Source organism: Trichechus manatus, unplaced genomic scaffold (assembly GCF_000243295.1).
Source record: "Trichechus manatus latirostris isolate Lorelei unplaced genomic scaffold, TriManLat1.0 scaffold00011, whole genome shotgun sequence".
Classification (NCBI taxonomy): Eukaryota; Metazoa; Chordata; class Mammalia; order Sirenia; family Trichechidae; genus Trichechus; species Trichechus manatus.
Window position 1 is genome coordinate 2,213,461 of NW_004443947.1, and position 19,963 is coordinate 2,233,423.

The 19,963-nt window shown below is 50.3% G+C and overlaps 1 protein-coding gene across 4 annotated transcripts; it reads left to right on the top strand.

Moving 5' to 3' along the window:
• The first annotated feature begins 8,573 nt into the window (after positions 1-8,573).
• Positions 8,574-19,093, top strand: SNCB (synuclein beta). Of its 4 annotated transcripts, XM_004371164.2 has the most exons (6): positions 8,574-8,610; positions 9,248-9,377; positions 12,458-12,499; positions 12,684-12,802; positions 18,324-18,413; positions 18,778-19,093. In XM_004371164.2, the coding sequence occupies exons 2-6, from the start codon at positions 9,257-9,259 to the stop codon at positions 18,808-18,810; spliced, it is 405 nt and encodes a 134-aa protein (XP_004371221.1). In that variant the 5' UTR covers positions 8,574-8,610; positions 9,248-9,256; the 3' UTR covers positions 18,811-19,093. The 4 variants fall into 4 exon arrangements, with proteins under 4 accessions (XP_004371221.1, XP_004371222.1, XP_023582188.1 ...); XM_004371165.1 differs by lacking the exon at positions 8,574-8,610 and having other exon boundaries at positions 9,257-9,377; positions 18,342-18,413; positions 18,778-18,810; XM_023726420.1 differs by lacking the exons at positions 8,574-8,610; positions 18,324-18,413 and having other exon boundaries at positions 9,257-9,377; positions 18,778-18,810.
• Positions 19,094-19,963: the final 870 nt, after the last annotated feature.

Consider the following 19,963-nt stretch of genomic DNA (forward strand, 5'->3'; position numbering starts at 1 on the left):
GGTTGTGTGTCAACTTGGCTGGGCCATGATTTGCAGTGGTTTGGCAGTTCTGTAATGATATAGAAGGATAAGTTATTGCATCTGGCCCCTCCAACAACTAAAAATGAAGCGCAACACCTGGTGGGCCTCTTTGGATTTTGGAGGCAACATATCCCTCATTTGGGTGTGTACTCCAGCCTATTTATCAAGTGAATTGAAAAGCTGCTAGTTTTGAGTGCGGCCCAGAAAAAGAGAAGTTCAGACTGCCATGCAAGTCACTCTGCCGCTTGGGCCATGGCTTAGTCATCTAGTGCTGCTGTAACAGAAGTACTACAAGTGGATGATTTTAACGAACAGAAATTTATTCTCTCACAGGATAAGAGACTAGAAGTCTGAATTCAGAGTGCCAGCTCCAGGCGAAGGCTTTCTCTCTGTGTCAGTTCTGGGGAAAGGTCCTTGTCATCAATCTTCTTCTGGTCTAGGAGCTTCTCAACACAGGGAGCCCAGGTCCAGATGACATACTCTGCTCCTGGCTCTCCTTTCTTGGTGGTGTAAGGTCCCCCTCCTCTCTGCTTGCTTCTCTCTTTTATACCTCAAAAGAGATTGACTCAAGATACCTAATCCTGTAGACTGAGTCTTGCCTTATTAACATAACTGTCTCTAATCCTGCCTCATCAACATCATAGAAATTAGGATTTACAACACGTAGGAAAATTATATCAGATCACCAAATGGAGGACAACCACACAATACTGGGAATCACGGCCTAGCCAAGTTAACACACATTTTTATGGGACACAATTCAATCCATAACAGGCCATATGATCTGGCTGATCCAATGGTGCTTAAAATGTCAGTGGTAGATAGAGATGCTATTTGGAGTCGTTGGCCCCTACTGGTGAATCACAGCGCAGACCCTTAGGATTTGGGAGCAAAGCTCTGCCATCCTCTGCAGATAACTACTCTCCTTTGGAGAAACAGCTTTTGGCTTGTTACTGGGCCTTAGTAGAGACTGAATGCTTAACCATGGGCCACCACGTCACTATGCAGCCTGAGCTGCCCATCATGAACTGGGTGTTGTCTGACCCACAGAGCCATAAAGTCAATTGTGCACTGCAGCACTCTGTCATTAAATGGAAGTGGTATATACAAGATGGGGCCTGAGCAGGACTTGAAGGCACAAGTAAGTTACATAAGGAAGTGGCCCAAATGCCCATGGTCTCCACTCCTGTAACATTACCTGCACTTTCCCAGTCTACACCTACGGCCTCTTGGGGAGTTCCTTAGGATCAGTTGACTGAGGAAGAGAAAACTTGTGCCTGGTTTACAGATGATTCTGTGTGATATGCAGGCACCACTGTAAAGTGGACAGCAGCAGTACTACAGCCCCTTTCTGGGACCTCCCTGAAGGACAATGGTGAAGGGAAATCCTCCCATTGGGCAAAACTTCAAGCAGTGCAGTTGGTTGTTCACATTGCTTGGAAGGAGAAATGGCCAGATGTGTGATTGTATACTGATTCATGGGCTGTGGCCAATAGTTAGGCTGGATGATTAGGGACTTGGAAGGAACATGATTGGAAAATTGGAAACAAGGAGGTACGGGGAAGAGGTATGTGGATAGACCTCTCTGAATGTGTCAAAAAAAGTGAAGATATTTATGTTTCATGTGAATGCTCACCAAAGGGTGACCTCAGCAGAGGAGGATTTTAACAATGAAGAGGACAGAATGACATGTTCTATCCTCTTTCCTCAGCCATTCCCATCATGTCCAATGGGCTCATGAACAAAGTGGCCATGGTAGCAGTGATGGAGATTACGCATGGGTTCAGTAACATGGCCTTCCACTCACCAAGGATGACCTGGCTACAGTCACTGCTGAGTGCCCAATCTGCCAGCAGCAGAGACCAACACTGAGTCCCCTATATGGCACCATTTCTCGAGGTGATCAGCCAGCAACCTGGAGGCAGGTTGATTACCTTGGACCACTTCCATCATGGAAAAGGCAGTGTTTTTTCTTACTGGAATATACACTTACTCTGGATACGGATTTGTCTTCCCTGCACACAATGCTTCTGCCAAAATTACCATCCATGAACTTACAGAATGCCTTATCCACCATCATGGTATCCCACACAGCAACGCCTCGGATCAAAGGACTCATTTCACAGCAAATGAAGTGCGGCAATGGGCCCATGCTCATGGAATTCACTGGTCTTACCATGTTCTCCATCATCCTGAAGCAGCCGGCTTGATAGAACGATGGAATGGCCTTCTAAAGACACAATTACAGTGCCAGCTAGGTGGCAATACCTTGCAGGGTTGCAGCAATGTTCTCCAGGAGGCTGTATATGCTCTCAACCAGTGTCCAATATAAGGTGTTGTTTCTCCCACAGCCAGGGTTCATGGGTCCAGGAATCAAGGGGTTGAAACGGGAGTGGTGCCACTTACTATTACCTCTAGTGACCCACTTGCAAAATTTTTGCTTCTCGTCTCTGTGATCCTATGCTCTGCGGGTCTAGAAGTCTTAGTTCCAAAGGGAAGAATGCTCCCACCAGGGGATAAAACACTGTTTCCATTGAACTGGAAGTTAAGTATGCCATCTGGAGCAGCTGATATTTGACAAAGGCCCAAAGTCTGTTAACTGGAGAAAAGACAGTCTCTTTAACAAATGGTGCTGGCATAACTGGATATCCATCTGCAAAGAAATGAAACAAGACCCACATACCTCACACAATGCACAAAAACTAACTCAAAGTGGATCAAAGACCTAAATATAAAATTGAAAACAATAAAGATCATGGAAGAAAAAATAGGGACAATACTAGGAACCCTAATACATGGCATAAACAGAATACACACCATAAGTAACAATGCACAAACACCAGAAGAGAAGGTAGATAACTGGGAGCTCCTAAAAATCAAACACTTAGCCTCATCAAAAGACTTCACCAAAAGAGTCAAAAGACAACCTACAGACTTGGAAAAAATTTTTGGCTATGACAAAGCCAATCAGTGTCTAATCTCTAAAATCTACAAGATACTGCAAAACCTCAACAACAAAAAGACAAACAACCCAATTGAAAAATGGGCAACGGATAGGAACAGGCACTTTGCCAAAGAAGACATTCAGGCAGCTAACAGACACATGAGGAAATGCTCATGATCATTAGCCATTAGAGAAATGCAAATCAAAACTACAATGAAACAGAGGGTCCTGGACAGAGCTGGAGAAAAATGAACAAAATTCTAACTCACAAAAAAAGACCAGACTTACTGGCCTGACAGAGACTGGAGAAACCCTGAGAGTATGGCCCCTGGGCACCCTTTCAGCTCAGTAATGAAGTCACTCCCGAGGTTCACCATTCAGCCAAAGATTACACAGCCCCATAAAACAAAATGAGACTAATGGGGCACAACAGTCCAGGGACAAGGACTAGAAGGCAGGAGGGGACAGGAAAGCTGGTAAGAGGGAACCCAAGGTTGAGAAGGCACAGTGTTGACATCTTGTGGGGTTGTTAACCATTGTCATAAAACAATATGTGTACTAACTGTTTAATGAGAAACTATTTGTTCTGTAAACCTTCATCTAAAGTACAATAAAAAAAAAATTCGAGGAAAAAAAAACGACAATGAGATACCATCTCACCCCAACAAGGCTAACATTAATCCAAAAAACACAAAATAATAAATATTGGAGCAGTTGTGGAGAGACTGGAACACTTATACACTGTTGGTGGGAATGTAAAATGGTACAACCACTTTGGAAATCGATTTGACACTTCTTTTAAAAGCTAGAAATAGAAGTACCATACGATCCAGCAATCCCACTCCTTGGACTATATCCTAGAGAAATAAGAGCTGTCACACGAATAGATATATGCACACCCATGTTCACTGCAGCACTGTTCACGATAGCAAAAAGATGGAAACAACCTAGGTGCCCATCAATGGACAAATGGACAAATTATGGTATATTCTTACAATGGAATACTACACAACGATAAAGAACAATGATGAATCCGTGAAACATAACATGGAGGAATCTGGAAGGTATTATGCTGAGTGAACTTAGACAGTCACAAAAGGACAAATATTATATAAGACCACTATTATAAGAACCCAAGAAGAGGTTTAAACACAGAAGACAACATTCTTTGATGGTTATGAGGGTCGGGATGGAGGGAGAGGGGTATTAATTAACTAGAAAGTAGACAAGAATTATCTTAGGTGAAGGGAAGGACAGCACACACTACAGGGGAAGTCAGCACATCTGGACTAAACCAAAGCTAAGAATTTTCCTGAATACAACCAAATACTTTGAAGAACAGAGTAGTAGGGGTAGGGGTCTGGCGACCATGATTTCAGGGGATATCTAGGTCAATTGGCATAACAAAGTTTATTAAGAAAATGTCCTGCATCCCACTTTGATGAGTGGCCTTTGGGGTTTTCAAAGCTAGCAAGTGGCTGTCTAAATTGCACCAATTGGTCCCAACCACCTGGAGTAAAGGAGAATGAAGAACACCATGGACATAAGGAAAGTATTAGACCCAGAGACAGAAGGGGCCACATAAACCAGAGACTTCATCAGACTGAAACCAGAAGAACTAGATGGTGCCCAGTTATCACCAATGACCACCGTGACAGGGAACACAAAAGAGTCCCTGACAAAGCAGGAGAAAAGTGGAGTGCAGAACTCAAATTCTAGTAAAAAGACCAGACTTAATGATTTGATTGAGACTGGAGGGACCCCGGAAGACATGGCCCCCGAACTCTCTGTTAGCCCAAAACTAAAACCATTCCCGAGGCCAACTCTTCAGAGAAAGATTAGACTGGACTACGGGACATAAAATGATACTCGTGAAGAGCGTGCTTCTTAGCTCAAGTAGATACATGAGACTAAATGGGCAGCTCCTGTCCAGAGGCGAGATGAGAAGGCAGAGAGGTTAGGAGCTGGTTGAATGGACACGGGAAATCCGGGGTGGAAAGGAGGAGTGGGCTGTCACAGTATAGGGAGAGCAACTAGGGCCACATAACAATGCATGTATGAATTTTTGTATGAGAGACTAACTTAAATTATAAATTTTCACTTAAAGCACAATAATAAAAAAGAAATGCAGAATCTCAGGAACAACCTCAGGCCTATGAAATCAGAAATTTCATTTTAACAAGGTTCTCAGGGGATTCAAGTGCACATTAAAGCACCAACATAAGACTTTAAAAAAAAAAGAAAGAAAGAAAGAATGCCGCCAGGCCACTTTGGGCTCCTCATGCCTCTGGATCAACAGGCAAAGAAGTGAGTTACTATGTTGGCTGGTGTGACTGATCCTGATTACCAAGGGGAAATCAGATTGATAGTACATAATGGAGGTAAAGAAGAATATGCCTGGAATGCAGGAGATTCCTTAGGACATCTCTTAGTGCTACCATGTCCTGTGATTACAGTCAATGGAAAATCACAGCATTCCAATTCCAATACGACTACTAATGGCCCAGACCCTTCAGGAATGAAGGTTTGGGTAACCCCACCAGGCAAAGGACCATGACCAGCTGAGGTGCTTACAAAGGGAATACAGAATGAATGGTGGAAGGAGGTAGTTCTAAATACCAGTTACAACCAGTTGCAGAAACAAAGACTGTAATTGTTATAAGTATTCTCTCTTTGTACGTGTGCATCAAATTTTTTTTCACTTATAAAATACAAGATGTCAATGGGGCTAGTGCGTTTCAGTTGTACGCATGTTAGTTGAATCATGTGAGGTGCAAGTCTGCCTTTGTAATTGTCTTTATTTACAGATTGTGTATGGTTTAAGGAGATGTGTACAGTTGCCAAGTTGACAAGGGGTAGACTGTGATGGTTACAGTTGTCTGTCAACTTGGCAGGGCCATGATTCTCAGTGGTTTGGCAGTTATGTAATGATGTAGTTTGGCAGTTATATAATGATGTAATTTGGCAGTTAGGTAATGATATAGTTATCCTCCATTTTGTGATATAATGTAATCATCTCCATGATGTGATCTGATATGATCAGCCAATCGGTTGTAAGGGAAGTTTCCTCAGGGATGTGGCCTGCATCCCATATATATGGACGTTTTGGCAGAGTTCACTGGCTTTTGCTTGCTCTGAAACCTACATGCGGCTCATCATCTGACCTCTGGTTCTTGGAACTTGAGCCAGCGGCATGCTGTGTTGCCTGCTGATCTTGGGATTCATTGGCCTCTGTAGCCTGTGAGCCAGTAGCCTGCTATATTACCTGCCAATCTTGGGTTCATCAGTCCCTGTAGCTATGTGAGTCAGGAGAAGCCTCCAACCTGATGCCTGACCCACAGACTTGGGACTTGGCAGCCTCTACAACTGCATGAGCCATTTCCTTGAGATAAATCTCTCTCTTCCTCTCTGCATACACACACACACACACACACACACTTCACTGGTTTTGCTCCTCTAGAGAACCTAGCCTAAGACAGTATGTATCTTTTTCTATGAGTCAAAATGGGCTCTATTCCATGCATATGGTTTAGCACCTTGCTTCTCTCACCTAATAATGTATCTTGACACACCCCAATGTCAGTACACAGGTCTAGCTCATCCTTTCCACCTGGTGCATCTACCACAATTAACTAGCCAGTTCTCTATAGATGGATATTTAGATTATTTTCAGTTTTTTGCTCAAATAAACCACTCTACAGTGAGCATCCATCCTTGTGCAAATGTCTTTGTGTGCTTGTGTGAGTTGAGAGCCACAGGATAAATTCCTAGAAAGGAAACTGCTGGCTCAAAAGAAGTATGCATTTATGTTTTTGATAAAAATTGCCAAACTGTGCTGCGTAAAACCAAATGAGACTAACGAGGTACAGGAGTCCAGTGACAAGGGCCAGAAAGCAGAAGGGGACAAGGAAGCTGATGATAGGGAACCCAAGGTTGAGTAAGGATGTTGTTGATGTGTTGTGAGATTGTTAACCATTGTCATAGGGCAACATTTGTAGTAACTGTTAAATGAGAAACTATTTTGTTCTGTAAGCCTTCATCTTAAGTGAGAATAACAGCACAATTGGAAGAGTGTAGTCAATGTCACTGAACTGTGCATGTAGAAATTTTTGAAATGGTGTATCTTTGGCTATGTTTATTTTCACCAAAAAAAAAAAAGAGGTTGAGAAGTTAGAGGGTTGATATGCTGTGGGGTTGTTAACCAATGTCATAAAACAACATGTGTACTTCTGTTTCATGAGAAACTATTTGTTCTGTAAGCCTTCACCTGAAGTACAATAAAAAAATAAAAAATTGCCAAATTGCCTTCCAAAAAGCCTGCACCAATTTGCAATCCTATCAACAGCCTGTGAACTTTTTTTCCTGGCCACTAGATAGCTCCTCACCTCATCTCCTGTCACTCTCATACTCTGTGTTTCTGGCCACAAAGCCTTTGCCCATGAATCTTACCAGTCCTTTGAGGCCCAGCTTAGATGTCACCTCCCTCATACAGCCTTCCCTGACTCCCCTGAACAGTTAGAGTCCCCTTCCTCTGGGATCCCACAGTATCTTGGGCCTAATTCTTTCATAGCACTGACTGTGGGCCTACTGTGCACCTGGCATTCTTTGTCTATTTGACAATCCCCACATTAATCACACACAAAAGGTGGTCTTGTGCTCTTCCTTTCTGGTTCTCCGGCTGCACAGGCTTTTTGCCTGTTACTAAGCACAGCGCTGCCTCAGGGCCTTTGCTCTTGCAGTTCCCTCTCTATGGATCTTGCCCTCATCCATCTTGGCTTGATGGCCTCTCTCCTGGGTCTTTGCTCAAATTTACCTCCTCAGAGAGGCTTCCCTGACCCCTCTATCTCAGCACCCTCCTCTCGTTCCTCTGTTGCATTACCGTTTTATCTTCGTGACACTTCTCACAGCTGGAATAACCTTGTTTGATGTGTTATATGTTCATTTTTCTGTCCTGCTCCTACCTCCAGCTCCATGAGAGCAAGGGCCTTGTTCGTCTTTTCCACTGTCTCCAGCCTTGAACTTGCGTGGCACCTGTGTATGCCCCCAATAAACGTTTGTGGAATGATTCGTCCGTATCTTACATAAGAGGAAACTGGCATGAAGTCCCACCGTCAGTAAAGAAGCACAGCCGGGATTCGAACTAAAAACTCCAAAGCCAACAGCATTATTTCTTCCCCACTCTTGGCACTTCTCTCCCACCAAATTAGGCTTTTGGGGGGCAGGGCGCAAGTCTGACGCCCCGGGGTCCCCAGTGGCGCGTCTCGGGCTGGCGGGGAGAGGCTCGTAGGCTCCGCGGAGATGTGGCCCTCCCCGCCGCCTGTCAGTCAGACCGAGGGGGCGGTGCTGCCGCCAGAGTGGGCGCTGAGCTCAGAGCTGCTGCAGCGCCCCAGCCGAAGCTGGAGCTGGAGTGAGTGAGCGAGCTAGCTGGGTGCGAGGAGCGAGCGGTGGCTGGCTACGCACCCAAGGCCGGGGCACTGCCGCGCCGCGGCTCAGGGTCTGCGCTCCGCCTGCTGCCAACAGATCCGAGCGTCCGGCCGCGGCGCAATCTCCCTTCAGCCCCGAGCCCACCTAGGCCGGCCTAGCCGATTCCCCGCGTCCGCCTGCCGCAGCCGCCGCTCCATCCCTACCCCGGGCCACGCATCCAGGTGAGGCGCCGGGCGCCGGGGACGGGGACGAGGACAGAGAGGGGCCGGGGTGGAAAAGAGGAAGGGGAAGGAGAAAGGTCTGGGGATGGAGATGGGGAAGAGGGTGGCGAGGAGGCGCCGGTGGGTGTGCATCAGTGTGAGCCCCGGGCTGTGTGTCTGCTCCTCTGTGTCTGCAGCTGTTTGGGTGGCTGTGTGGACGTGCGTCCTTGCCCGTGTGTCCGTTTGTGCCGAAGTGTCCGTGCGTGTTTGAACGTGTGTCCTGTATGTGCACGTGAGCGTGTCCGTGGGTGTATGCCTGTGTGCGCATGGCCGTGTGACTGGCGTGTGTGACAGGCAGGCCCAAGGTCTTCGCGCCAAACCCAGCACTCCGGTTCCGCGGGGCTGCAGGTTGCAGGGCCCTGAATAACAGAAGTGGCTACCCCTCCCGCGTCCCCGGGTTTCAAGGACGCTAGGACTCGCTGCGGCCCTGAGGCCGCTCCTGGGTGGGAGTGAAAGGGGAAAAGGGGATACAGGGGCTCCGCTCCCCGGAAGGCGCTGCGGTCTCCTGAGGGAGGGGAGGGGGCACCGGGCCCCTCGGGGATGGCTGGGTGAGGGTGCAGAACCAGCACACCGGTGCCCGTGTGTTCGCCCTCCCTAGGCCGCCAGGATGGACATGTTCATGAAGGGCCTGTCCATGGCCAAGGAGGGCGTCGTGGCCGCTGCCGAGAAAACCAAGCAGGGGGTCACCGAGGCCGCAGAGAAGACCAAGGAGGGCGTCCTCTACGTCGGTGGGCGAGGGGCGGGGCTACAGGGTTGGGATATCCTCGGAGGGAGGGGGCCGGTGTCTTTAGAGGAAGTAGGGGGTCTGGGCTGGAGGATATGAGTCAGCAGATGGGGCGAGGTCAGCAGGGGTCACTGGGGACCTAGCCAGCAGATGGAAGTCTGGGTCGGTGAACGGGAGTGATGAGAATGCGGTTCAGCTGAAAGGCCAGGGGACCAATACAGTGATAAAAGCAGATAGCCTTCTTTTTTAAAATGTTTATTATCATTATCATTAATAGTTAGGTGTCAAGCCCTCACTATATACCAAGTACAATGTAAAATGCCATAACGTCAATTACTTCATTCAATGCTCCTAGCCCATTCTACAGGTTAGGAAAACTGGGGTTCCCACAAGTTTATCTATGTTGTTCAAGGTCACACAGCCGGTAAAGCCTAAGGCTGGGGTTTGAACCTAGCTTTAGGGACTCCAAAGCCCCACCCCTCCCCTGGCAGGCCGTCCCTCGCTATCTATCCCTGCCCTCCCTCCCAGCCGCCTTTTCAGCTCCCTCCATGTCTGAGCTGCTCTCTAGGTCTCCCTGCCTCCCAGTGCCTGTGGTTCCACCACTGCTATCTCTCCTCCCAGTCCACCCGTCCCTGCAGCTGCCAGCTGGTGTCAAGAGAAAGGCTGGGTGGTTAAAATCTCTCGCCCTAAATGTGAGGAGACTGAGCCTGCAAGGTCATTTGCATAAAGAAAGGAAGGACCAGAAACTGACATTTCCTGAGCCCACACTCAGGACTTACTGATGTGGAGCAGGTGTAATTACCCCTTGTGTAGCCTCAGAAAGGTGAGTAACTTGCTCAGGGCCATGGCAGATTTGGTATTATGGTCACTTTACAAATATTCATTTGACACCTACTATGCGCAAGGCATTGTGTGGATGCTGGGGGTGTAGCAGTGAGCAGGAGAGACAAAGGTGCCTGCTCTCCTGGAGCTTAACCGGAAAATATCAGCGGGTAATAGAGAGGATTTCAGCAGTGGGATTTGACATCAAGTGGCTGGGATGGGGAACTACTTTGGGTAGGAAAACCAAAGGGGGCCTACCTGAGGAGGGGAGATTTGAGCTGAGCCCTGAATAATGAGGAGCCAGGGAGAGGGTGTGGGGTGGGAATGGCAGGTGCAAAGGCCCTGAGGTACAGTGGGTTAAAGGAGACCAGGCTCTGCAGAGGGCAGAAAACAAGCAGTGGTAGGAGATGAGATCAGAGAGGCAGGCAAGGCCCAGCTCACAAGGGGGCCCTTTAGGACAGGACAAAGCATTATTATGATTGCCACAAGAGGCTGTAAGCAGGGGACTGACATGGTCTGATTTCAGTTTTAAAAGATCTCTCAGGCTGTTGGGTGCAGAACAAATCGCAGCGAGGCCCACTGAGAGGTAGTGCAGCCACCAGACAAGGGTGGCTAGGCAAGGGTAATAGTGATGGGGACAGAAAGAAGGCTTGAGCCCATGTCTGCCAGCCCCCAGCTCTGGCCTGCCTCCTCCCTCAGCCCCTTCCCTCCTGTTGAGCCCTGGCCCCACTGACATTGTCTCCCTGCTAACAGACTCCACCACTCCAAGCCATGCTGCCCTTTCCCCCTCCTCCCCCTGCACAGAAACCCACGGTGGCCCTCCAGTTCCTACACTTTAAAGCCTCAGCTCCCAGTAGCCTGGCATTCAATGCTCTTCATGGTCCCGCCTAGGTCTACTTGTCCAACTTTGTTTCTCACTGTGCCCGTTGCTCCTGGTGCACAAACCTGCCTGGATGCGCTTCCTGCAGGCCCTGATCACACCCCTCTGTGCTTGCTCTGTGCTTCCCTCTGTCTGATGCCCTCTCCAGTCTCCTTTCTGTATCTCCACTGCTCCCCATTTGTCAAGGCCCAGCAGTGTGTCCTCCCTATCATGCGCCCCAGCTCCCAGCTCCCTAAGACTGGAAGTCATCTCCCCACTGCTTGAGGTCCAGGGCCCGGAATCGGCTCTCCTCTTACCCGCATCAGACAGGGAGCAATTGGCCCAAGGCCTGGCACCAAGCAGGCACAAACAAATTTTGTGGGAGGCAGGATGGAGTGGAAAACAGCCCGGCCCCACCAGTCTTCTGGTGCTAGCCTTGAGACTGCCGGCCTCTCCTCCTCCTCCCACCAGACTCAGCTCTCCCAGACACCTGTTTCTGGGTCTCTCAGCTGCTGTCTGGTTTGCCAAACCCTCAGGGTGGGAGACTCCCTGATTTGCTGAAGCCCCTCGTGTCCCCCCAGGTCAGGCCCCTCACCCTTCCCAATAGCCCCGCATTGTGCATGTGACAATCAATCCTCCCAGGAAGGCCCAGCCCATGCGTGGGTGCCAGTCACAATCTGTACATCCCTCTTAGGCCCAGCCTGCACTAAGACACTCCCCACTTTGGCCAGAAGGAGGGGTTTGTACCCTGTTAAGGGGAAATGGGTGGGTGGGGGTGGGTTGTGGGGGTCCATGGGTGGGATGTGGGCAGCTGAGCCATGTACCAGGGCACCGAGGGAACCTTTCAAAAATACACAGCTCTTTTGTCCCCTGGCCCCACCCTACCCCTACCCCCACTGGGCCTTCATACTCACAGAGTTTGGTAGTCTGAAGACCTGAACTTGAACGCCAGCTCAGCCATTTACTATTTGCAGGACCCCCAGCTAGCTCTTTCCCTTGCTGAGCAGTTTCCATCTGTGAAAATGGACAGTAGCAGCACCCACCTTCTGGGGCTGGGAGAGGACTACATGAAGCAGTGCCAGTGATCTACTCACGTGGGTCTGGCACTCAGCCGCCACCCACTACAGGGCGTGGGTATTATGATCGGGTGGGGATGGCGGGCAGACAGTGGGAGGAGTGGAAGTCCCTAGGAAGCTGGGGTGCAGTGGTGAGAAGTGGGGGAAAGGCTGGCATGGAGAAGGGTTTGTGGGATGTGGAGACCTTGTTTCAGGATGCCCAAAGAGGCTGTGGGTCGGGACGCCTGCTGCTGACTGGGTCCTCTGACCACTCTAACCACTGTGTGGGCCTAGAATTTCCGTCCCCTGGCTCTGAGCCCTTAAATGTGTTCCCTTTTCTCTCTGCAGGAAGCAAGACCCGAGAGGGGGTGGTACAAGGTGTTGCCTCAGGTACCAGCCCTGTCTGGCCCAGTTCCCTTCCCTCACCTGGGGCCTGGGATCTGCTGGCCACCCAAGGCCTCAGTGGGGGGTGCTTCCTGGGGAGGGCAGGCCTGGGGCACAATGGTGGGAAGGGCACCTGTGCCTGCCCTTCACCCTGGCCCCCAACCCTCTCCCCAACCCATTCCTGATCCAGTGGCTGAGAAAACCAAGGAGCAGGCGTCACATCTGGGCGGGGCCGTGTTCTCTGGGGCTGGGAACATTGCAGCAGCCACGGGCCTGGTGAAGAAGGAGGAATTCCCCACTGATCTGAAGGTAAGCAAACCCCCTCACCACCCCCCCACACACACACGAACGCACACACAGTGCCAGACACAAATAAACCTGCCATCATTCCTCCCTTTCCCCCAGCCAGTCGGGGGCTCAAGACACCTTGCGCCACATTCTGCAGGGCCCAGCTAGACTCTGCTCAGAACACGTCTGTGTGAAGGTGTGTATGGACATGGCTCTCCCTGCAGCAGTGACCTAGATCCGGCTGTATAGGAGTGTCCTGCTTGGGAGTGTGGCCTGGATCACTTCCAGCCACATCTGCATATGCCACTGGTGGTTCATTCATTTCTTTTCATTCAATAAATATTCATGCCAGGCAGGAATTATTCTAGAGGTTACCACAAGGAATAAGGTTCCTGCATTCATGTATTGTAGTGGGAGAAGACAGGCAGTAAGAAACCAACCAATAAATAAAGAAGATAATTTCAGACAGGGTTAAGTGCAATCAACAGACAGTAGGGAGATGGGATAGAGTCAAGGGGTAAGGGCACTGCTTCAGCTGGGATGGCTTCTCTGAGGAGTAGATACGTGAGCTGACACCGAAGGGATGAGAGAAAGGCAGTCTTGGGGAGATTTGTGGGAAGAGTACCTCAGGCAGTGGGAACAGCAAGTGCAAAGGCCCTGAGGCAGGCATGAGCTTGTCATGTGAGCCGTGAAAGGAGGTGGTGGTCTGTCACACTTTTGTACAGATATGTTCCCCCAGGGAAGTGCAGTGGCTGCCCATGTGTGGGTAGAGACACAAGTCTCTATTAGCCACATCTTGGAGGACAAGAGTCGTGGGCTCCGGAGCCCCACAGAGCTGGGTTGGAATCTCAGCCCAACTACTTCCTAACAGGTCCCACCATGTCTCTGAGCCTGATTCTTTGCCTGTAAAGATAGAAGATGAACACAATAGAGTTCTTATGCAGATTGGAGATAATATAGCTCAGAGGTGCTAAAACTTGGTGTGCATCAGAACCGTCAGGAGGGCAGGTTAAAATACAGATGGTTGGGCCCCATCCCCAGAATGTCTGACTCAGCAGGTCTGAGGTAGAGCCTAAGAATTTGCATTTCTAACAAGTATCCAGGTGATGCTGATGCTGCTGGTCCAGGGCCCACACACAGAGAACCACTAATGTAAAGACCCTGGCCTGTGGACAGTGGGTGCTCAGTAAGAGATGGTGGCCACCCAATCATGTGAACAGCCTGTGTCTGCCCCCAGGAGATCATGTGACCCCAGGTGTGTGGAGGGGGGATGGGAAGTGTACCACTACAATACCGTGCCCTGGGGGCCCACATGTGTGAGTGCCAACATTCCCGGGGGCTGCTCCGTGTCTGTCCAAGTACATGTGCAGACCTCTGCCTCAGGGTGGGGGCTCCTTGCTCTGTGCTCGGGCCGGGTGACCAGTGTGCATTCTGCATGGGCATACCCATTGGGCTGTCGGGACCCCACCCCAGCCCTCCACTCCAGACATTTTGCACAGCTAGTTCCTTCCACCATCAGAAGCATCTGGGATGTGACTCAGAAGTTCTGGTTCAAGTTCTGCCTCTGCATTTTACTATCTGTGTGACTTCCTACTTCTTATCATCATTATGTTACCGGCAGTCACTACTGTCTATTGATCTCTTGAATGGGCAAGCACTGGTCTAGATGTTTTACACTTAGTGCGTCTTTGCAGTGTCCCTATTAGAACAGTGCCATCACTTTCCTGTTTTACAGATGAAGGAAATGAGGCTCATAGAGGTGAAGTGACTTGCCCAGGATTGCAATTGCTGCCTGCCTCCCTCATAAAGTAATTGGGAGGATAAGCTCAGGTCCATTTAATTGGAGTTGCTTGATGCCGACATGGGGCCAAGCCCTCCTGGAAGCTGGGGTGCAGAGAGAGGCCAGGCGCTGCTGGGGGCTAGAATGCAGAGAGGCCAGGCCCTGCAGGGGGCTGGGGTGCAGAGAGAGGCCAGGCCCTGCTGGGGGCTAGAATGCAGAGAGGCCAGGCCCTGCAGGGGGCTGGGGTGCAGAGAGAGGCCAGGCCCTGCTGGAAGCTGGGGTGCAGAGAGAAGCAGGCACAGTTCCTGACCTGTCATTGTGAGGCTGTTTGTGATGAGTCTTTGTTCAGAATCATTTCCCTTGCTGTTTACCTCCTACCAGCACTTGTTGACACTTCAAGGCTCCTCTCTCAAGGGAGATGGAGATACATAGAGCTGTAGCCAAACAACAGCCCTCTGAGGCCGCAGGGTGAGGGGTAGCCATGCTGCCGGTGTCAGCATTTCCGAGCGTCTCTACCTACCACCTGGTTGCAGACACTATCATTAAGTCCTCACCACACTCTCCCAAAGCCAAGAGTTATCCCTTACCCCGTTTTCCATGGGAGGCAGCTGAGATCTGAGGTGAAGTAACTTGCCTGATGTTAAACAGGTGGCCAAGCTGGGGTGTGTGTGTGTGTGTGATAAAGTATATATAACATAATATTTGCCATTTTAACCATTTTTAAGTGTACAATTCAGTGGCACTAATTACATTCACAATGTTGTACAACCATCACCACGTATCTTTTTTTTTTTTAAATAATATTTTATTGTGTTTTGGTGAAAGTCTACACAGGAAATTAGGTTCTCATTTAACAATTTCTATACATATTGCTAGTGACATTGGTTACATTCTTCACAATATATCAGCATTCTTGTTATTTCCATTTTGGTTGTTCTATTTCCATTAATCTAGTTTCCCTGCCCCCTGCCACCACCCCACTTTCTCATCTTGGGTGTAGGGTAAAAGTTAGTTAACCATTGGTTTCATCTAGACGATTATTTTGAGGAGCACAGTACTCACGGATGATGTTATTTATTTTATGGGCCAGTCTGTCATTTGGCTGACAGTTGACCTCTGGGAGTGGCTTGAGTTCCAAGTTTGAAGAGTATCTCAGGGCAATAGTCTCAGGGGTTCATCTAGTCCCTACCAGTCCAGTAAGTCTGGGCTTTTCTTAGGAATTTGAGTTCTGTTCTACATTTTTCTCCCGTTCTATCCGGGACCATCTATTGAGTTCCTGGTCGTAAAACATCACCATTATCTATTTCCAAAATTTTTTCATCACCAAGCTGGGAATTTTGTAAATTAACTTTTTATGGAAAATAACATACATGCAGAAAACATGCAGCTCTGAAATTTTCACAAAGGGAACTCCCTTGTGTAACCAGCACCTCAGAAGCCCCCTGGTGCCCCCTTCCAACCCCTGCCCCCAGGGCCAGGACTAGGGTGAGCCGATGCTGGTGCCTAGGATGCAGAATGTCAAGGGGCGCTCGGCTCACTTGCATGCCCCTGAGACTGAGTGCCTCCTTAAAATCTGCCCACCAGGCACTACACTCACCTCACCCTAGTCCTGGCCCTGCCCACCCCCCTACAAGCGTAACTGCTATCCAGACTTCTGTCACCACAAATTAGCTGGGTGCAGTGGCATCACTAGGGAATGCAGGGGTGCAGACCATACTGGTGATATTGTCAGAGGGGGTGAACCAAAATGACTGTCCATAAAAATATCCCGTAGTTAGTTCTAACACAAAAACATTTTTCGTAAGCCCAGTTTACAGGTATCAATATACCTATAAAGCTAAAACTCTATGCTAATTTGCTTTTTGAATCTTCTACTGCGCTCCAGTCAGACCTGTCATTATTACCCAATTACAATGATGCTTCAAATCACGTGGTTTTGTCAGGACAAGCTACAAGCATGTCTGTTTTTTTTTGTTGCAGCCGGTATTTTTATAGTTGCTCCTTTCGTCAAATTTTCTTGTGTTTTAGCTACAATATTGTGGTAATTAGTATTTGTGAACTTATATCAATAACTTTTTGAAAATGAAGTAGTAATTAATGGCATAGAAGGAGTGATATATGGGAATTATGATTTACCAGTAACAGTACAAAAAACATAATATGAAGAATTCTGTATGGTCTGGTATGGGAGGAGGTCCATGGGGGAGGTGTCACCAACCCTAGTGATGACACTGGCTGGGTGTTTTTTCTTTTTAAACTTCATATAAATGTTATCATGAAATACATACTTTTCTGCATCTGGCTTCTTTCACTCAACAGCAAATCTGTGAACTGCAACCATGCTGTTGTGTGCAACTCTTGTTCTTTGTGCTTGTTTTATTAAATTCCATTGTGTGACAAACCATGATGCACACATCCCTTCTACTGTGGTTGACACTTGGGTTCTTTCCAAACGATGTGCTCAATGCTTCTTGCCTGGATTCTGGTCATGGCTCTGGAACTAAATTGCTAAGTGACTTTAGGCAATGCATATTTGCCTACCTCCTAGACCTTGATACACCCATCTGTAAAATGGGAGAAATGAGCCAGGTCAGGAGCTGTAAACTCATATGCCCATACGGCCCACCCAGACAGGTCACATACAGTAGCTGAAGCTGTCTGGATGGGACTGGGGTAAGGAGAGCACAGATGTGTTCAGGGTGGGCCTTCTCAGTGCCAACTCTCCAGGTTCCCAACATTCTTACCTCCACCCACTAGGGACGGATAGTGGCCACATGTGGAAGGGGTCCAGGCTTGTGCCAGCCCACATGTGGCCTTGGAAGCTGTAAAGCATGCATGTATACCATACCATACCAGTTGCCAATGAGTTGATTCTGACTCATGGCGACCCCATGTGTCAGAGTAGAACTGCTCCATAGGGTGTTCAGGGGCTGATTTTTTGGAAGTAGGTCTCCAGGCCTTTCTTCCAAGGTGCCTCTGAGTGGTCTCAAACTGCTAACCTTTTGGTTAGCAGCCAAGTGCATTAACCATTTGTACCATCCAGGGACACAGTGTCACGTGCCCCCAGGTTATTGTGTGTGCAGCCAGCTCAGTCCCATGTATGTGCACATACATGTGCTCACCTGCAGGTGGCTGGCCATGTGTCTGGCAGCCCCCCACGTGCCCGCAGGTCTGCGTCTATTTGGGCAGCAGATGCAGGGGGGAGGGGAGAATCTTAGCTCACACATCCAAGCAACACCATGAGCTGTTGCTTCCAGCTTATCTTAAAATAGCAACAGCTGAAGAAATCAGGCCATGCAGAGCCCTGGGGGAGGGATGAGTGGAAGGTGGCAGGAGAATGGCTCAGAGCCCCTGCCCAGCCCCATTCCTGAACCTCCATCTCCTTCTGGCCCAGGAGAACCTCCAGGGTTATCCCAATGCCCAGGACAGAGCCTGAAATAAAGGGGGTAGGGGTAAATTGGTGACTGAGTGTGGTGTCTGTCCCCCCATCCCACCCAGTCCAAATGATGGGTGCAGCAGGCTGCCTGGTGCTGGGGGAGGGGTAAAGAGAGCCCAGCTCCTCCTCCTCACCCCCAGCTTCAAGCAGTGATTAGGGAGGATTTAACCCCTCACATTTCTATCCCACTTCAAGGCACTCCAAATAAACAATTTAATTGCACTGCCAACATAGCTTAGCCCTCCCCACTCTACTAATCAGCCAAAAGCTTCCCTAGTAGAAATCTGGGGGCCATCTCACCAGCCCTGTCCGTTCTCTGCCTGTAGCCAGAGGAAGTGGCCCAGGAAGCTGCTGAGGAGCCACTGATCGAGCCCCTGATGGAGCCAGAAGGGGAAAGTTACAAGGAATTACCCCAGGTGAGGGGGCAGCAGGGCTGGGTAGGACTCCTGGCATCCAGGGAGATTGCTGCTATCCCCAGCTGCGGGGAGGGGTCCTCTGGCAGGATCGCCTGGGCCAGGGGGCTTCAGGCCTCCCTTTTCTAGAACCCGGGGGCGGGGAGGGTTGGCAGAGAGGGGAGGACAGATGGGGCCTAGCGCTGCACCCCAGGCATCCCTGCCCAGGAACAGCTCAGCTGTCACCAACCTCTAGGTTTGTCCCTGCCCGCGGGAGGGGCGTGCCCTGTTCCTCCTTGAGGGGGAGGGGTCCGGGGCCAGCGTGACTACTTGGTTCGCAAGCACTCCCTTTTGCTCTTTTCCACTTCACCCCACCCCTCTGATGCAGGAGGAGTATCAGGAGTATGAGCCAGAGGCGTAAGGGCCCAGGACGGCCCCCCACCAGCAGCACAATCCCTACCCTGTCCCCTACCCCACCCCCCAGAGCCAGGGCTGTCCTTCTGTCCCTTCCCCCCAAACACGAGATCTTCCTTCCGCTCCGAGGCGCCCGCTCGGAGCCTGTGTTCGTGTCTGTCCGTCCGTCTGTCCTACCTGCCCGCGTCCACCCCTGGGGCGAGGACAGGCCGGGTCTGCGGCCGCTGCTGGGAGCCTTGTCCCCACCAGTGTTGCCCCCTTCCTGCCCCCTCCCGTCCAGTGTCCGCGCGGATGTAGCATGTTCTATGTTTTTAAACGAAGATCGGAAAGCGACGGCTCCCCTGCCCCCGCAAGAGGCTCTCCGAGGGGCCCCCAGGCAGCCCCAGAGCCCCCCAGCCCACTCTCACATCGACCCCAAGTACCTTTTTTTAACCAAAACCAGGAGCCAGGCTGTGCCATGAACCTTCCCCCGAGCCGGCCCGGTCCGAGCGCGGGCGTCGTGTGTTGTGATTGTGGCATGGAGAGTTCCCCAACCCTCCCCCCACCACGTGTGAGCGTGTCCCGGGCGGGTGGGCCGGCCGACCCCCGCGTGTCCATGAATAAAGCCAATCTGTCTGTAGCAGGCGCCGAACGGACAGAGCTGGGCTGGGCGCCGGGTGGGGGCAGTTGATGGGCGTCCAGGTCCCAGCCCTGCCCAACTCCAATCTTTGAGACCTGGCACACTCAGCTTCTCCATCTTCTACTCGCGCGATGACCTGGTGGGGAGGGAGATCCCCCAAGGTCGGGACATTCAGTGGACTGGGAGATAGCCGAGAGCCACAAGGTGGCCTGGGGTGCCACCTGCTGGGCCGTAAAGCGCCTGCTAGGGATGCGAAACCGAGAGCTCACACCTCGGCGCACACGTAGCGCAGGTGCGCGGTGCCCATGCACGTGCGAACATGCGTGCACGTACGCTGGTGTATACGCGCGAACCCTAGTGTATGCACCCTGACGGGCGCGCTTGTGCACACACGCATGCACTCACAGTTGCCCACGCGCGGCGGAGAAACTCTGAAATCAGCAAAGCGGGCACTGGAAGACGCTGTTATACGCAGACAGACCTTTCTCACTCCAGACCGCACGCACCTCTGCGAACACCCGCCGAACGCAGAAAACCGGGT